Raw genomic sequence first — 16,217 nt, 5'->3', positions numbered from 1 at the left:
GCATACACAGATGGCCACAGAGTCCTACAGAGGGTGTCTTACATGTTGGACATGGAATATAAGGAGGTAGACCTGCTGTGCGTGGAGGATAAGAGGTCAGAGACCACTGAAAAACTGCCTTTCCTTCAGAAGAGAGAGAGTGAACAGACACACATATGCCCAGAGGTCACATTCAGTCAAAGAATACTGTTGTGCATTGGATTTTACTCTCAAATGCACACAGGCGTACTCTAATAGCATTTAATGTTATTTCTTTTGCATCAATTTCCTTTATATTCAATAAAACATTGCTACAAAACCACATTCCTGGAATGAAGACCACTTTTACGCAGTGAAAGGTGTATCTCTAAAGCTTGACAATACACTTGTTATACACATTCTTAACCTCATGAAAACTTGAAATCTAATCAACCTGTTGGACACAAAACGGGATACCCTTCAGAAGAGAGATATTTTACAGGCTCTGCACCACTTACTGTGCAAACTTGCAACTCTTGTGGCCTAAAGGGATAAATTATTTCACTATTACAAAACTGGTTTCGAATCTTTATGAGTTTCTTTTCTTCTGTTGAACACAAAAGAAGGTTTTTTTTGAAGAAATGGCAATCATTGAATTTTATAGTAGTAAAAATGCTATCGGGGTGTGTGGTCAGTGGTTAGCACTGTCGCCTCACAGCAAGAAGGTTGCTGGTTAGAGTCCCGGGTGAATCAGTTGACATTTCTGTGTGGAGTTTGCATGTTCTCCCCATGTTGGCGTGGGTTTCCTCCAGGTGCTCTGGTTTCCTCCACAGTCCATGTGCTATAGGTAAATTGAATAAACTAAATTGGCTGTAGTGTATGTGTGTGAATGAGTGTGTACGGATGTTTCCTAGTACTGGATTGCAGCTAAAAAGGGCAATGAAAAATGCTATGGAAATAAATGGTTATAGACTTTGACATTCTTATATTTTATTTACTGTTCAAGAAAAGAAAGAACCTCTATATAAATGTGAAACAAAAGGAGGGAGAATAAATCACAGAATTATTATTTTTTTGGTAAACTAGTATCTTCCAGAGTTTAGTTTGATTTGGATATAACTACATTTGGATGAGTAGGTAGGATTTCATCACCCTGTGTTAATGCGCATTTTGAAGTGATGCATGAGAAATGAGTGATGGAAACACCAACTTCAATTTCACAATTTCACTTAAACCCATTAATTCACAAAAAAAAAAAAAGAAACTTGCTTGAGGTGGTTCTGAAGTGTAAACGGGGTTAGTGCAAATAATGGGAGATGGAAACACACTGGCCAAATAAACTCACGTGGCAAACATTACACCCAAATTAACGTTAACTAATCAGACTAATCAGCTGTCTCCATTAAACTTTCCTTGTTTACTGTTGGTTGCTAGGTTACCAATACTACAGTCATTTTCTCTAACAATTCAATGGAAATGCACTAAATTCACATTTATTTGTTTGTTTCTTTTTGTAAAGTTAGAAAAAAATTGCTCCAGGTTAGAATAAATAAACCCCTGGCTAGTGCTTCCAAATTCTGGCATAAATAGTCACTCTTTTTTTTTTTGCATATTATTACGTGCAATTGCTTAGGGCAGGTGTGTCCTGCTCCAGGGGCCGGTTGCACCAGAAGTGCGGAAGTTAAAACGTAGCCTAGTTGTGACTTAAAGGGACATTTACACAACTTACGCACTACTAAACATTTGTGTTGCACCACTGAACTTAGTTTAAACCTAACGCTACGTTCCAACTAAATATTTATGGCAGCCTCCCCCCCATGAATAACATTAGAAAAGAGATGACAGCGAGATTAGTTTACATAGAGGAGCTCACGATGATGATAAAGAAAGATCTCCCTCCACTCACCACCTTATTTCACTCCCAAATCTCTCATGATTTGGTTTGTACGAGTTTCTTTCAATAAGTGTTCTGTGTTAATTATATCCATAAATTAAAATGAGAATTTATTCAAGATGGAGCCCTTCTCCCGGCACTTATCTCTTTTATGTATAGGATATAAAAAAAACAAGTTTAATGTTTTGATAACTTAATGTATTTTGCATGAATTCACGGCTCGTGATGCAGGTGTGTGCATCTGTTATAGTGCCTGACTGATATGTAATGTAATGTAAAAATGTAGTTCGTCATTTCATTTTCATAGGACAGTTACTTGTAGATGCATTAGTTGCCGAATTTTAAAGCTGTTAAACCATTTAAATGCTTTTTATTGTATATTGCGTCATTCAATGCCACAACTTATGACTTTACGTAGAGCTAATGACCTACTAAATACGGTTTGCCTTAAAAACATCAGGTGCAACAGAAGTAAGAACACATTTAGTAACAAACTAGCTAGCAGTTACTAAGCCTCTAGTGTGGACTTTACGTTCCAGTTTAAGAAAGAACTTACGAACAGCTGATGCAACCCTACTCAGGAGATTAACTAACTTGTTTTAACACAACTTTCTGGAAATTTCCAGTAGGTCTGAAGATCTCAATTAGCTGATTGGGCTATGTTTAATTAGGTTTGGGGATAAAATCAGTATCAAGGTGCTGGGATTCTCCAAGAACAGAACTGTGCTGGGTTATATGGGTTACATACTCAAAGTGTTTCAAACGTTACTACCCTGGTCCTGTGGGGCTCATAAACATTCATTTTGCATATTTTAATGAAAGGTACACTTTGGTCAACTGTCCAGCAGTCCATGAAACTCTAAGGAGAACACAAAAAGGCATTTGGGCAGGACCAATTAGCTCTACTGAAATTTCTAAATAAATAAATAAAATAAAAACAAGGAGGAAGAAATTTGGCAGTTGTGTTCTAAATGCACAAACAATGCAATACCTGGACATGGACTGAGGCAATCTGGCTCCCTGACTCTTGTCATTCCATTCCCTTGAAGAAGTGTCAGAGATGGGATCCACTACAGAAGTTCCACCTTGAGATATTTCATTGCTAGTATCCCCATCGGGTGATCCCTCCCTCAATTCCTTCTTCTCCTCAGATGGTACCCTCCCTCCAGAAGCCACACTACTCCTCTCATCCATAGACGCTTTTCTCAGAGCAGAAGACGAGGACGGAAGGAGAGGAGATGCGTTGATGGAATTTCTATCTGCGCAGAGGAGCTGATCCACATTTCGAGTACCCTCTCCTGCAGCCGAGGGTCTCTCATGTCCCTCGCTCACCTCACTCCCAGCTTCAAGAGTGGCCCTGCTTTCTGAAGGCGAGACGTCAGAGTTCAAGGGGCTGGTGCTAAAATCTGGTTGGGGAATAGGCTTTAGGAGAAGAGCAACTTCTGCACTTTTCATGAGCACACCCACACAGGCACTGAAGGGTTGTGTGGGACCCTGGCGCTTGGAGCCGTACTGCTCCAGATCTTGCTGTATAGTGCGCTGCAGAGTTTTCACAGCATGTTGCAGTCTGAGCAGGAACACATACTGCCCGTGGCTCACCTGAGCGCTCAGGTGTTTCTGAACATGAACTAGCACCTGCACGTCTACTTCATTTGCTGAACAAGCAAGGGGAAGAGATGAAGAGGAGTCACTGAATAGGCCATCTAGAGACTGTGGTTTGTGGAGGCCATTGCTTGGTGTGTCACTGGGAGATGCATTAGCGCTGTAGTACTCTTTAAGAAGCTTCTTCCTCTGCAGACGATTGGCCATTTCTGCTGACTCACTCCGAGGCAACAGTCCTGGCCCCACTTTGAGTCGCTCATGGTGCTGTGTGTATCGGGCAGGGTGGCATACCCAAAGTGTCAGAGGAAAGGAATCCACACAAGGTGTTGGACGACCTCGGCCACTGCGGGAGCCCTCGTAGTCCACCCAGAACTGAGAGAAATGCATGGCCCACAGGTCGGTGGCTGCTGGTGTTTTGAGGGCATTGGTGGAGAGAGATGGTGGAGCGAGGCCACGGTACACATCATGAACACGGGTGTCCTGTTCATGAGCGTGCCGCTGGAAGACAGAATGGAGCACAGAGAAGGAGCTTGGGGCTCGAGGGAAGGTAGAAGAGAGGGAGGTGAAGAAGGGTTGCTCCTGGAAGGCCTGTAAGAGGGATTCCAGACTTGATCGCGAGCATGCTGAAGAGTGACGCGTGTTAGTTGCTACCATCTCTGAGGTCTGCACTGACACAGAACGGGGCTGATCAGGTTGAGTCTTCTCATGGTCTGCAGGGATCACCAGCTACAAACATTAAAACACACAGTTTATTATCAAGTTTTTATTATTTATATGCAAAAAGGCGCTAAAAGGCATATTCTATAGAGTTCCTCAAATCCAGCCTTGCAGATTTTAGCACTTCAAATAACCTCTAAGCCGTGTGGTATGATACGGTTTAGCATGGCTTGGTTCCAATTGCATTTCAACTGCAGCTTAGTACTGCGTAAAGTGGGAGGTATTATTGCTGTAGTTGTGCCACCTTTACTAAATGTCATGATTTTCATTCTAGGTCGTCCTATCTACTCCTTGGCTACCAACAAGTGTAACATCCACACCTTTTCTATTGATCCTGCCATTTCAGGTGTCTTTTTCTTGCAGTGTTCTAAAAACAGTTTAGTTTTAGGAACCAAAATTGCAGCAGTGGCAGCTGCTGGCTATTTAAATATAGTAGGTTTGGTGGCTCATGTCATGAATCCAATGACAATGGTAGTGATTCTAGTAGTGATGATTTTCTTGAACCAATCGGTGAACAGCAGAGTGTGTATAGGGTGTGTACAAGTTTTGGTAATGTCACGGCTGCTTGGAACCTGATCTGAGGTGGAACAAAAAAATACCACTTACAAGTACAGAATGCAGAGGAAAAGGTCCCAAAAGCGAGTCATCCCAAACTGAACCATGCCATACCACACTGTGTAAAATTGTCTACAGTAACTCGGAACACACATTTATCTTGCTCTCCAGATTTGAATTTGAGGTACATTAGTGTACAACCTCAATTTCTGAACCAAAGTTATTTGCCTTACAGTACAAAAGCTTAGGCAGCTTGCTAACACTCTACTGTTTACACCAACACCTAGGAAAGAGGTTGCATGTACATGGTCAACATTGGTCAGCATGAGGTACCTAATAGCCCATTTCCACTGAGTGGTACAGTACAGTATGGTACAGTTCGATACGCTTTTATGTCCATTTCCACTGTCAAAAGGTACCTAAAAGCGAATCGTTCCCTACCACTTTTTGGGTACCTTTTCCAAAGAGTACCTAGCACAACAAAAGGGTACCAAAAGGCGAAGCGAAACGTGCAGCTGAACACTAATGGTTTACAGAGAAACGTCACTAGCGCGTGCACAAGCCAGAAGAATGAAAACAAAGAACCATTTTTAAAAACACAGCCGAGACATTACATCAGAATAATATATATATATATATATATATATATATATATATATATATATATATATATATATATATATATATATATATATATATATATATATATAAAACAGCAAAACATAGTCGACCTGAGCTCAAACAAACCTTTTCGTTGTGTCGATGAACAGCCACAAAGCAAAAAGAAGAACAGAATCTGCCGTGTGTCCTGTTGTTGTTTACGAGGTCATCTACAAGCGAGTGGTTTCACTTTCTCTAGAGAGCACCATTTGCGATCGCTCGCCACGTGTCTATATTTGAAATAACGAACTTAAGCTCAAAATAATAATAATAACATGCGCATAATTACTGAAGTGCCAAAAACATGAACAAACTGCCATTTTTAATTACTATCATTGCCTTTTTGGACGATTCTGAACTCGGAATAAGTTAACTGGTTAACAATTTGCTGACGGAGATTAATGATACAGACGAGAGGTTTGCTATGTGTTGTGTGTTGTTTTTGAATCCAAATAAGGCCTAAATGTATGCTGTGTGTAGTTTTTCTGTAATTGCTAAAACTTCAGAGACTGTAAGGGGCTGTATGTGTTCATATATGTTTTATTTATTTATTTATTTATTTTATATAATTGCGGTCGTTACAGTAGGCTATATCGCATCATTGATCTGCAGTTATAATCAAATCCTGTTCATAGAAACGTTAGTAATGAACATTTGTACAAAAGTATTTATGTGTATAAAGCATCTGTTTTGTTAGAATTGCTTCTCATATGATATGTAAATGAACCGTACAGCTTTACTTTTCCTCGAGCAAGAATGACATTGACTGCAACTTTCTGTCGTACACCATGCCTAAAAAAAGGGTACCCTTTGGCATTGGAGATAAAGGTGGAAAGCCTGATAAAAGGTGACCCGTACTAAACAGTACCATACTGTAACTGTACCACTCCATTAGCTACACATAATCTGAGATAAAACTGTCAACCCAAATTTCACAGGAAGTTTACAAACTTCAGTAAATTTCTACCTTAAGCATGAGTCCATCCACTCTGATATCTACATGTTCTTCAGGTTTCTGCGAGTCATTGAGTTTGTACAGATCCATGAATTGCTCCAAACTCTGCCGAAGGTCCAGTGCGAACAGATTAAGCCAAACAAGACTTCTCGAGTCAAGCACCAGTTGTAGTGCGTTCAACTGTACATAGAGGTTGGGACAAGGGACTGCAGGGAGAGAGTTTGTTCATTGTCAATTCAGAGAATGCTCGAGTAGAAGCAGTATAAGGTGAACATTCTGATGGATGGGATCACTTCTGTTTTACCTGGATAGTCCTTGCCATCTGGGAAGTAGTATTCCGTGAATTCGGCGTGAACAGCCGGCATCTCTTGGGGGAGATAGAGGGATTTCTTATTGCAGGATATCATGGTTTGAGGACTAGAGCGTGGCTGGTCTGCTGAAGACACCTTCAACATAGTCAAATATTTTAACTTTTAAATGGTTTCTCATCAATGGAAAGTCATCATTTACTCAAATACAGTATGACTATATCTGGAATACTGGACAACTGTAATTTGATATAAAACCTGGCACCACATGTTACATCAAATCTGCATGCGAGTTACAAAATACAAAATAGCTATTGCAGATGAAAAGACTTGAACCACAGAATAAAACTCATTTGGGCTCACTTTTATTTCTTTTTTATTAAAGCTTGTGCAAATCTGCGTTATGTACAATTGAAGTCAAAATGATTAGCACTCCTGTAAATTTTGATTGCTTTTTAAACAATATTTTTTCAACACATTTGTAAACATAATTTAAATAACAAATAACTAATTTCTTTTGTCTTTGCCTTGTTGACAGTACATAACATTTTTCTAGTTATTTTGCAAAATACTAGCATTGAGCTTAAAGTCCAATTTATCTTAGACTTGTCTAAGGTAATTAAGCTAACTATGGATGTTTAATTAGGCTAATAATAATGACCTTAATTTATTTATTTATTTTTATTCTAGCCAAATTGAAACAAAAAAGACTTTCTCCAGAACAGACAATAATATCATAGAAAATCCTGTGAAAATGTTTAGCTCTGTTAAACATCACATGGAAAATATTTTTTAAAAGAATAAAACTTCCACAGAAGGGTTAATAATTTTGCCTTTAAGGCCAAGTGTCTACCAAAGCTAGGGATGCATGATATATTATCGACCATATCGCTATTGGCTGATAAATACTATTTTTAATGTTATCGTCATCGGTCCGATATCAAAATTAGTCCGATAGATTATGTAATTGAACAGAATTGCAAGACCAATCTCCATGAGAATGCAAGTTCGTTCTCGTCATACTTACAATTGAGAAACAGCCTTGTATTTCTTGTATTTAGCTTTTTGCTTGTACGGTGGTTCTGAACTGTCAAAAAACCTCTTAAAATGATTTTTTGCAAACTACATATTTGTAAATATGCACATTACTGTCACACGTTTTATTCAAGAACATTTGAGTTGGTTTCAGTTCTTAGTTCTTTCATTTTTATTTTATTTAACATTTATTTAACTTGTTTGTTAATTAAATTCCATTTCGTTGTTCAACCCTTGAATTTTTATTCAACAGTCAAGTTGCTTGTTAATTTGCTATGAGAAGAAAAGGAAATAATTTATCTTTGGCATGCTGAATTATGTGAAATCGTGAATATAGGTCTATGTAATCACCTTGCAATTTTGAAATTATTGCTTTTTTTGCTTTGAGTAAGCCATTCTAAGATCAGATCAAACTTGTATGAAGTTTTTAAAATAAAGTCAGCTGTTCACTGTTTAAAATCTAACATTTTGAAATATTTATATTTATATTTTTTATATTTATCAGCTAATATAAATAATCAGCTAGTATAATTGAGTATACACCATTTTGAATATGAATATTTGTATCCATTTCTTAGTGAATATAGTCAATGTATTTTGGTGAATTTAAACAAAACAGATTTATCAAACAGATATATTTATTAAAATTATATTTTGTCACCAAACATTCAGAAATTGACAGATAATACAAATAAATTCATGCAAATTAATGCAAAAAATTTGTATTTAATATTTTTCTACAACATATAAATTATAAATTTGGGGTGTACTCGTTTTTGGACCGTTATCGCAAGTTATTTTTGTTGGATAATCTCCAGATTTGGCTTCAGTACTGACTAATCTAATGTATATGCACAAATATAATATTGTATAGCTTCCTATTAAAAATATACATTTAAAAGATTGATTTGTGAGGGGTGTATGCTGAGCACTGTATGTACGTCTTCCCCCAATACAATACCTGATAGATGCTAAAGTCTGCCATCCGCAGCACAATTGAGCTGGACATGAGTTGAGTTCTCGGTGGAGGTGGGGGTGAGAAGGAAGTGCTGGAGCTGGTGGAGATCTTTCCTGTGGAAAACACACACAAACTCAGACATCACAAATCCCAGTGGACCATCTGCACAAACCGCAGCCATGTGTTTGTGAGGCACCTCAAACGCACACCAGAGAGGTACCTGTCTCCAGACACCAGCAGCAGTTGGCCGTGGGAGAGAGTGGCCACAAGCCATCTGGGCCTGAGTCCAGCTCTCTAACCAATATCCCTCCACCCTGCGCCTCTAAGACAATGGACTGATGGACTGGGGACACAGAACCCATTACGCACAAAACCTCTCAAACTAGGACAGGTGTTAGCTGCTACCAGGGCACACTTAAATAATGACCACTGATAAAATACACTTGATAGATTTTAAAATAAAGCTATATTCACAAACATTAGCCATACTCCACTACTGAGCTAAAACAAAAGTAACACTTCAGCTAAAGGCCCTTTTACAAAGACTCTGCTGCACTCTCAGTGGCCACATGGAAAACTTGTGCTAGCCATGAACACTGCTACCCATAATTGTGTGTCTGAAAGTGCCCTACAGTCTTTGTGAAGAGCCCTTAAAATAAAGTGCCACAAATTCTTGTTATAGAAATACCGCTTGGAAGGGAGGAGAAATATCCAGATCTATAAATCTATGAATGACAGCTGTCAATCAAATAATTAATGTCTAGTTCATATTTCAACCAAAAATCCATTAAAAAACAACAATCAAATCATATTTTTGTAGTTTTTTGTGTTATTTTCATGTTTAATATACATTTTTTGTCCAATTCTTGTGTCCTTAAAGCATCTAGAAGTGTTTTATGTCTCATTTTCACAACACTACTAATGCATTGCTCTAAAAAGATGACTCTAGCTATGTTTCAATCCAAAGATGCGAATAAAATCTATGCGCAAAACTGGATTGTAGCTAAAAAGACATGCAAATAAAGCAGCGTTTCCATCCACGTAGTCAAAGAGAACAAAATCGTCACTTCCTGATTAACTGGCGCCAAATATCAACAGTAAAAACGGAATTTGCTGTGGTAGGAGAAGCTGTGTGAATCTTTATTCATTTAATAAATGACTTGCGCCTCAGAAGACAAATGCCGACATGCAATGAATGCGTGGTGGTGTTTGAATGTGTGAGACGTGGAGCACAGACGCTCTTGCCAGTTCTGAAGGCAATTAATAATATAATAATACTAATACTGATACGGTTGAGGCATTTTAGAATGACCAAAACAACATTTTACATGTTTTACAATATGCTCAGCCTGCTGAGAGAGTACATTAAGCTTTTCCTTTTTATGCTGGTTCTCTTCACTTTCCATTAGAGACAAAAAAAAAATCGCCTTTAAAAGACTTGCTCCAAGATTATTGGTTTGTAGCAGAGAAACATAATCAGCAGAGTCTAGCAGAGTTACATGAACAGCAAATGATAAAGAAAATTCAAAGAGTGATAGGAGATGATTCCCATCCTCTGAAGCCTTTTTTTTGCATTGTTGCCCTCTGGAAGAAGGTTTAGAAGCATTAAATGATCTAACAGATATAAATTCAAATTTGTTCCTGAGGCAATAAGGCTTTATAACCTTACATTTTAGCAAGTTTCACTTTTTTAATGTATGGGTCTATTCTTATAGCTGTTTTTTAGTGCTATTTAAGAAGTATACTGAATTGTGCTTTTTAATATTGTTTGTAAGTGATTTGTCTCTTTATGTGTTTGTTGTATCATGATGCTACTGCCCTAATTTAAAAGCCCCTGGTGGGATTGATAAAGTTGTTAAAACTGAAAATAAACTACAGTAAGACACACTTAGTTTTTCACACACATTTCTATCATCACATGATCTCTTTTAACAAAATCACATGATTTTTTTAATGCACATACTGGAATTTGTTTGGTAAAAGTCTTTTCATCGTAGTTTATGCGCATCTTTTCTTATCGAATAAGATAAGAGTATCCTACTCAGTTTTGTACATACGTTTTTTTCAAAATGTATGAACATCTTGGCGTTTCATTAACTGTTTTTTAATGCGCATATCCAAAATGTGCATAAAAATAGGTGGATGGAAAAATAGCTTGTGACTAAATATATTAATGCAAATACTATAAATGTTTAATTAAAAAAAACACAAATATATATATTGCATTAAATTAATTATGGAAAATTAATTGCAAAAGAGCATAATTGTTCTAAAAACACTTCTCTAAGTGCAAAATATAAGATTTATGAGTGCACAAAAAAGGTTCTTATTTTTATTGCTTGGATTTTTAGGTCAAATATAATCTAGACATTAGGAAAGGAGGAATGACATTCACCCGTTTTAAAATTTTTCAGCAACAGTGAGCCAATTAGAGTGTGCTAACAGGCATGCTGTTCTCACCGTGCTGAGGGGAGCTCTGGGACTGTCCGCTGACTGCGTTTTTCAGCATATCCACATTAGACTTAAACTCGTCCAGGAGAGAACGCGCCCAGGTCTCACGAGATTTGGTTGCTTCGCCATAGTGCATCCAGTGCATACAGCCCTCACCTGAGACACAAAAAGATCATCTTTTAATAACACAAATACTTTCCTCTTCAACAGTATAGTACAAGTAATGTATTTAATGTATTACCAGCTTTGTGGAAGGGGTAATAGTCCAAGCTGATAGAACTGAAAGACAATTGCATTGCACCACCATCTAATCTCTTATTAATTCCTGCATATTTAAAAGAAAAGACATATTTTAGAATAACACCCCCAAACGCGGATGTTAACTGTATCATGTCATGAGTGAACATGTGGTACCTCTGTCCTTGGCATTGGTGTCATCGCAGATATGCAGGTCCAAGTGTGTGATCTGGAGGTGGTGTGACGTCTCACGAACATCATAGGAGGTGAAGAGCCGTGCCATGGAAGCACTCTGATCAGCCGCGGCTGAAGCCTGCTGCGTGCGCACCTGCTGGGCTGTGGGGGGCGCCGGTGTCACCTAAAAACATCAATCAGCTGTAACTAAAGCATCAATAACACTAAACATACAGACATCTGAAACAGAACTTTAAAAATACAACCAGTAGGAGACAGCAAAGCATTATTTCAAGAATAAAACATGTATATTTAAAAAAAAAGGTAGTTGGTGGTGGTGATTTGGGGTAGGAGGCAGGGAAGTGTTCTCAAACTCGCACCTGTGTAGTGTCAGGGGCCATGGTCTTTCTCTGTGCAGCTGATTTCTCCATGGATTCACTGAGAGACTTAGCGTACTGCACCATAGCCTTGAGCTGAGAGTCCGTCAGCACCCAGAGCAGGTCATCCAGGATCAGAATCAGCTTTGATGCAATCACATTACAGTCTTTCATCTGGAAAACACACATGTATAGAATCATGACGAACATAACATTATTTAAATCAATAGGAAAACATAAATTTGAAACCGTACACAGTTGAAGGCAAAAATATTAGCCCTCCTGGGAAATTTGAATTCTTCTCTAATATTTCCCAAGTGCTGTTTAATAGAGAGAAGTTGTTGTTTTTTCCCCTATTAATTTTTAAACATAAGAGTTTTAAAAACTAATTTATTTCGTCTTTGTCATGATGACAGTACAGAATATTTTACTAGTCATTTTTAAAGATATTAGTATTGAGCTTAAAGTGCAATTAAAAGGCTTAACTAGGTTAATTAGGTTAACTAGGCAAGTTAGGTTAACTAGAAACATCATTGGATAGCAGTGGTTTTTCGGTAGCCAATAAAAAATAAATAAATAAAAACCTCTTAAGGGGGTTATAATAATATATATTTTATTCCAGCCAAGCTAAAAGAAACAAAACAGAGAGAGGAACAAATCAAATAGGAAATACTGTGAAATTGAATATTAAAAGCTGTGTGTACATTTATGAAAATATTTTAGAAATTAAATGTGCTTGATGTCTATTATGAAAAATGCTTATAGTGAATGCCACTTTAATTTTTGTTGGTTTTCGCTATTATTTTTCCATTCCTAAAGAGATTCCTAAATGTTTAAGAATTTGTTGTGGAGTAATTGAATGTAAAATACATGCTTCTAAGGTTTGAAATGTTTTGGTTTATTTACATTAGCAAATGTTACATTCATTCTCAATGAAATTACAAAATGTTATTACATTGATTCTTATGAAAACTGCATTACATTATTAAATAAAAAAACTGTTTAATTGTTTGTGTAGACATTTTTTAAGAATTTGATTCGTATTTGACTTTAATGAAAGCAGTGTTCTAGTTTTATTTAACTTATTTGTTTAACTTCATTTTGATTTTAGTCATTTTTCTACAAATAAAGCAGCCTTTTTTATTTTGCGTCATAATATTTTTATATTATTATATTATTAAGTCAGAATTATTAGCCCCCCTTTGATTTTTTTTCTTTTTTAAATATTTCCTAAATGATGTTTAACAGAGCAAGAAAAAATTCACAGAATGTCTGATAATATTTTTTCTTCTGGAGAAAGTCTTATTTGTTTTATTTCGGCTAGAATAAAAGCAGTTTTTAATTTTTTAAAAGCCATTTTAAGGTCAATATTATTAGCCCCTTTAAGCTATATTTCTTTTCGATAGTCTAGAGAACAAACCATCATTATACAATAACTTGCCTAATTACCCTAACCTGCCTGGTTAACCTAATTAACCTAGTTAAACTTTTAAACGTCACTTTAAGCTGTATAGAAATGTCTTGAAAAATATCTAGTCAAATATTATTTACTGTCATCATGGTGAAGATAAAATAAATCAGTTATTAGAGATGAGTTATTAAAACTATTATATTTAGAAATGTGTTGAAAAAATCTCCGTTAAACAGAAATTGGGGAAAAAAATAAACGAGGGCTAATAATTCAGGGGGCTGATAATTCAAGACATCAACTGTACATGATTACTTTATAAGATTTTCCCATTTCAAACATTAAAACCAATTCATTTAAAAGATGGTTTGAAATAAGCCAGATTTCAATGCTCTTTCAGACCACACCGTACAAAATTTGACTAAATCAATGAGTCTGTTTGTGTGTGATGCAAAATGCGACCAAAACAAAGCCTTCCTCTAATCATCTGCCAATATTCAGACTACCAACAGAGAAACAAATCCCAGCTGCCTGCAGAGCTCAGTGCCCATCTACTAAAGAATAACAAAAAAAACACTGTGTAATGAACATATGTGTGGTTACCCTTCTTTTTAAAGTGACTCTGATCTTCGATTGGTTGGTGATGAGGCGTATTGGGGCACTGACGACCTCATGTTCAGTGTTCTGGATGGCGTCTGCTTCAATTCTGATCATCTGCCAGCTCACTTCCTTAAACGTTAGGATCTAAAGCGCATCATAGTGTTACCACAACACATAATACACACCACAGTCCCTTCGTGAAACTATAGGGATGTATATAAAGTCACCTCTCCTCGTGTGGGGTCCAGGATTCGTGTGTATCGGAGGTCACCAGTGGTCCAGCTGGTGTTGACGCTGTTGACCTGAAGCTGCGAGAGCTCGAAGGATGCATTGAAGGCTTTGGCGCTGATGCGAATCACTATGGAGTTCACAGAGAGAGAGATGCCCTCCACCACTTTCTCTGCAAAACCATATTCACTGAAGAAAGATTCAAAATAAACGCAAGGTTGACGGAATCAAATCGTTTCTGATCGTGATATTTGGTATTATCACAGTATTGACACAGGGACCATTCACACATGAACGCATCTTTGCATGAAAGTAAGATGGAGGTTTTTTCAGCTTTTATGAATATGACAATAGAGAGGTGAGACAGGAATTTGTGAGGAGCAGAGAGAGAGGGAAGAATCGGCAAAAGAGTCGGAATTAAAACTCAGGTCACCGTGAGCACAATGTGCTATTTGTCTACATTACCCACTAGACTATTGGTGTTGACTCAGGAATGCTTTGAAAAGCTCCTCCTCCACCATGTTGTCATCAAATAAATCTGTCATGAGAACTTGCTACTAAACAGAAACTGCCTTCGATTTCTTCCGATTGGTTCACTGCTTTGGAATTGACACTGATGAGTGGCACACACTGTAAATGTTTAAATTTACATCATATCAAAGATGCCCATGTGTAAGTTGCTGCAAAAGACACAATAATAATGGTAACGTAAGTCCATCAAGTGCGTTCACATAGAGCAACTATGGAAAAGTAGCACATTGGAATGAAAAACCATGTTCTGTGTAAATGGCCCTTTAAGCTGCAGAAATATGGTTGATTTAACTAGTATAATAACATGAATACATTTGTGTATATTGTATGTACATTTTCAGAGTAAATTTTGTTTTATTAACTTACAATAAATACGAAATTGCATCATAAAATCTCCTTCGTCTCAAAATCAGTAAACACTATTAATACATTAATCAGACCCTACAGGACCTCTGATTTTAATGCTAAATCAAGCAAATGTTGCACATTTTAAAGAGATTGCATTTGTTTTTTTACTGATTGTTTTCACAATCCTGGAGGGACTGATTAGCTGCCATTAGCAGTGAGAAATAGCTACAGTATAATTGTTACAGATGTTATGTCAATGTTCATTAAATGAACTGAACTTCATTAGTTAATAGCTCCAAAAAACAGTTACAACTTATGATTTCCATGAGTTTAATTACCTAAAGTTGACTAATAGAGTTTTATTGTTATAAAGACTCAGAATGTTTGCAATCAATATCTCAAGCATGTTGTGGGCCAGATTCATGTAAAAACATTATTTTATTTATTTTTTATTTTATTTATTTTTACATTAAAACATTTTAAAGAACTAAATGGTCAACGACAGCTGTAGTTGTTAAAATATAAAAAAAAGTAAAAAATAAACTACAATAAATACTAATAACAAGTAACACTACCAGTAAATAAAAACAAATTACAAGAAGACACATACATTATTTTCAAATTTCATAGGATACAGTTGGGAATACTATGTCCTGTTGCCATGTTAGGATAGATAGTAACAGGTGCCCATCTTTGTTTAAAAATATCCACTTTCAATTGAAGTGGAGCAGTCATATATTCTACTTTATATATGGATTCAAGTTTTTCCATCCACTGTGCTATTGTTTGTAAAAATGTAAAAAATTTTATGTTTGAAAATAAATACTAAGACCAAAGTCAAGGCAAGTCATTCTACTCGGCAGCCATCTTTAAAACACCTTTCGGACAGTATGCTCAGGCATTCTGTTTGAATTGAGAAACATCAAATTCTCCAAAAACTGCTAGCCAAGCTTATGATTAAATCACATATTTGGAATCAACAATAAAATAAGAACTCTCTCTTTAGTTTCATATCTAAACGTCAGAATCACCCAAAATCTGCAGAAACTTATGTCTGGTCCGAGCTCCTCCCCAGAGTATCGTCAGTCTACATCGATCGATGATTGGCTCCTGTACTAGAAGGCGAGGCTTTATTCATCATATACCAATCGATGATTGGCTGCTGTACTAGAAGGCGGGCTTTATTCATCAAATACTGATCTATGATTGGCTGCTGTACTA

The 16,217-nt window shown here is 36.8% G+C and overlaps 1 protein-coding gene across 3 annotated transcripts in view; it reads right to left on the bottom strand.

Moving 5' to 3' along the window:
• The window catches only part of bltp3b (bridge-like lipid transfer protein family member 3B), a 71,675-nt gene that overhangs the window by 25,421 nt on the left and 30,037 nt on the right, over positions 1 to 16,217 (bottom strand). For all 3 annotated transcript variants that reach the window (XM_056455657.1, XM_056455658.1, XM_056455659.1), the window contains exons 5-14: positions 14,117 to 14,306; positions 13,893 to 14,033; positions 11,885 to 12,055; positions 11,508 to 11,688; positions 11,335 to 11,418; positions 11,103 to 11,249; positions 8,646 to 8,755; positions 6,646 to 6,787; positions 6,354 to 6,547; positions 2,844 to 4,180 (exon numbers count right to left, since the gene is read on the bottom strand). In XM_056455657.1, the coding sequence (XP_056311632.1) occupies positions 2,844 to 4,180; positions 6,354 to 6,547; positions 6,646 to 6,787; positions 8,646 to 8,755; positions 11,103 to 11,249; positions 11,335 to 11,418; positions 11,508 to 11,688; positions 11,885 to 12,055; positions 13,893 to 14,033; positions 14,117 to 14,306 (2,697 nt within the window). The remainder of the gene's footprint in view (positions 1 to 2,843; positions 4,181 to 6,353; positions 6,548 to 6,645; positions 6,788 to 8,645; positions 8,756 to 11,102; positions 11,250 to 11,334; positions 11,419 to 11,507; positions 11,689 to 11,884; positions 12,056 to 13,892; positions 14,034 to 14,116; positions 14,307 to 16,217) is intronic.

The sequence above is a fragment of the Danio aesculapii genome, chromosome 4 (assembly GCF_903798145.1).
Source record: "Danio aesculapii chromosome 4, fDanAes4.1, whole genome shotgun sequence".
Taxonomy (NCBI): domain Eukaryota; kingdom Metazoa; phylum Chordata; class Actinopteri; order Cypriniformes; family Danionidae; genus Danio; species Danio aesculapii.
This window is presented reverse-complemented; position numbering and strand designations above follow the sequence as displayed.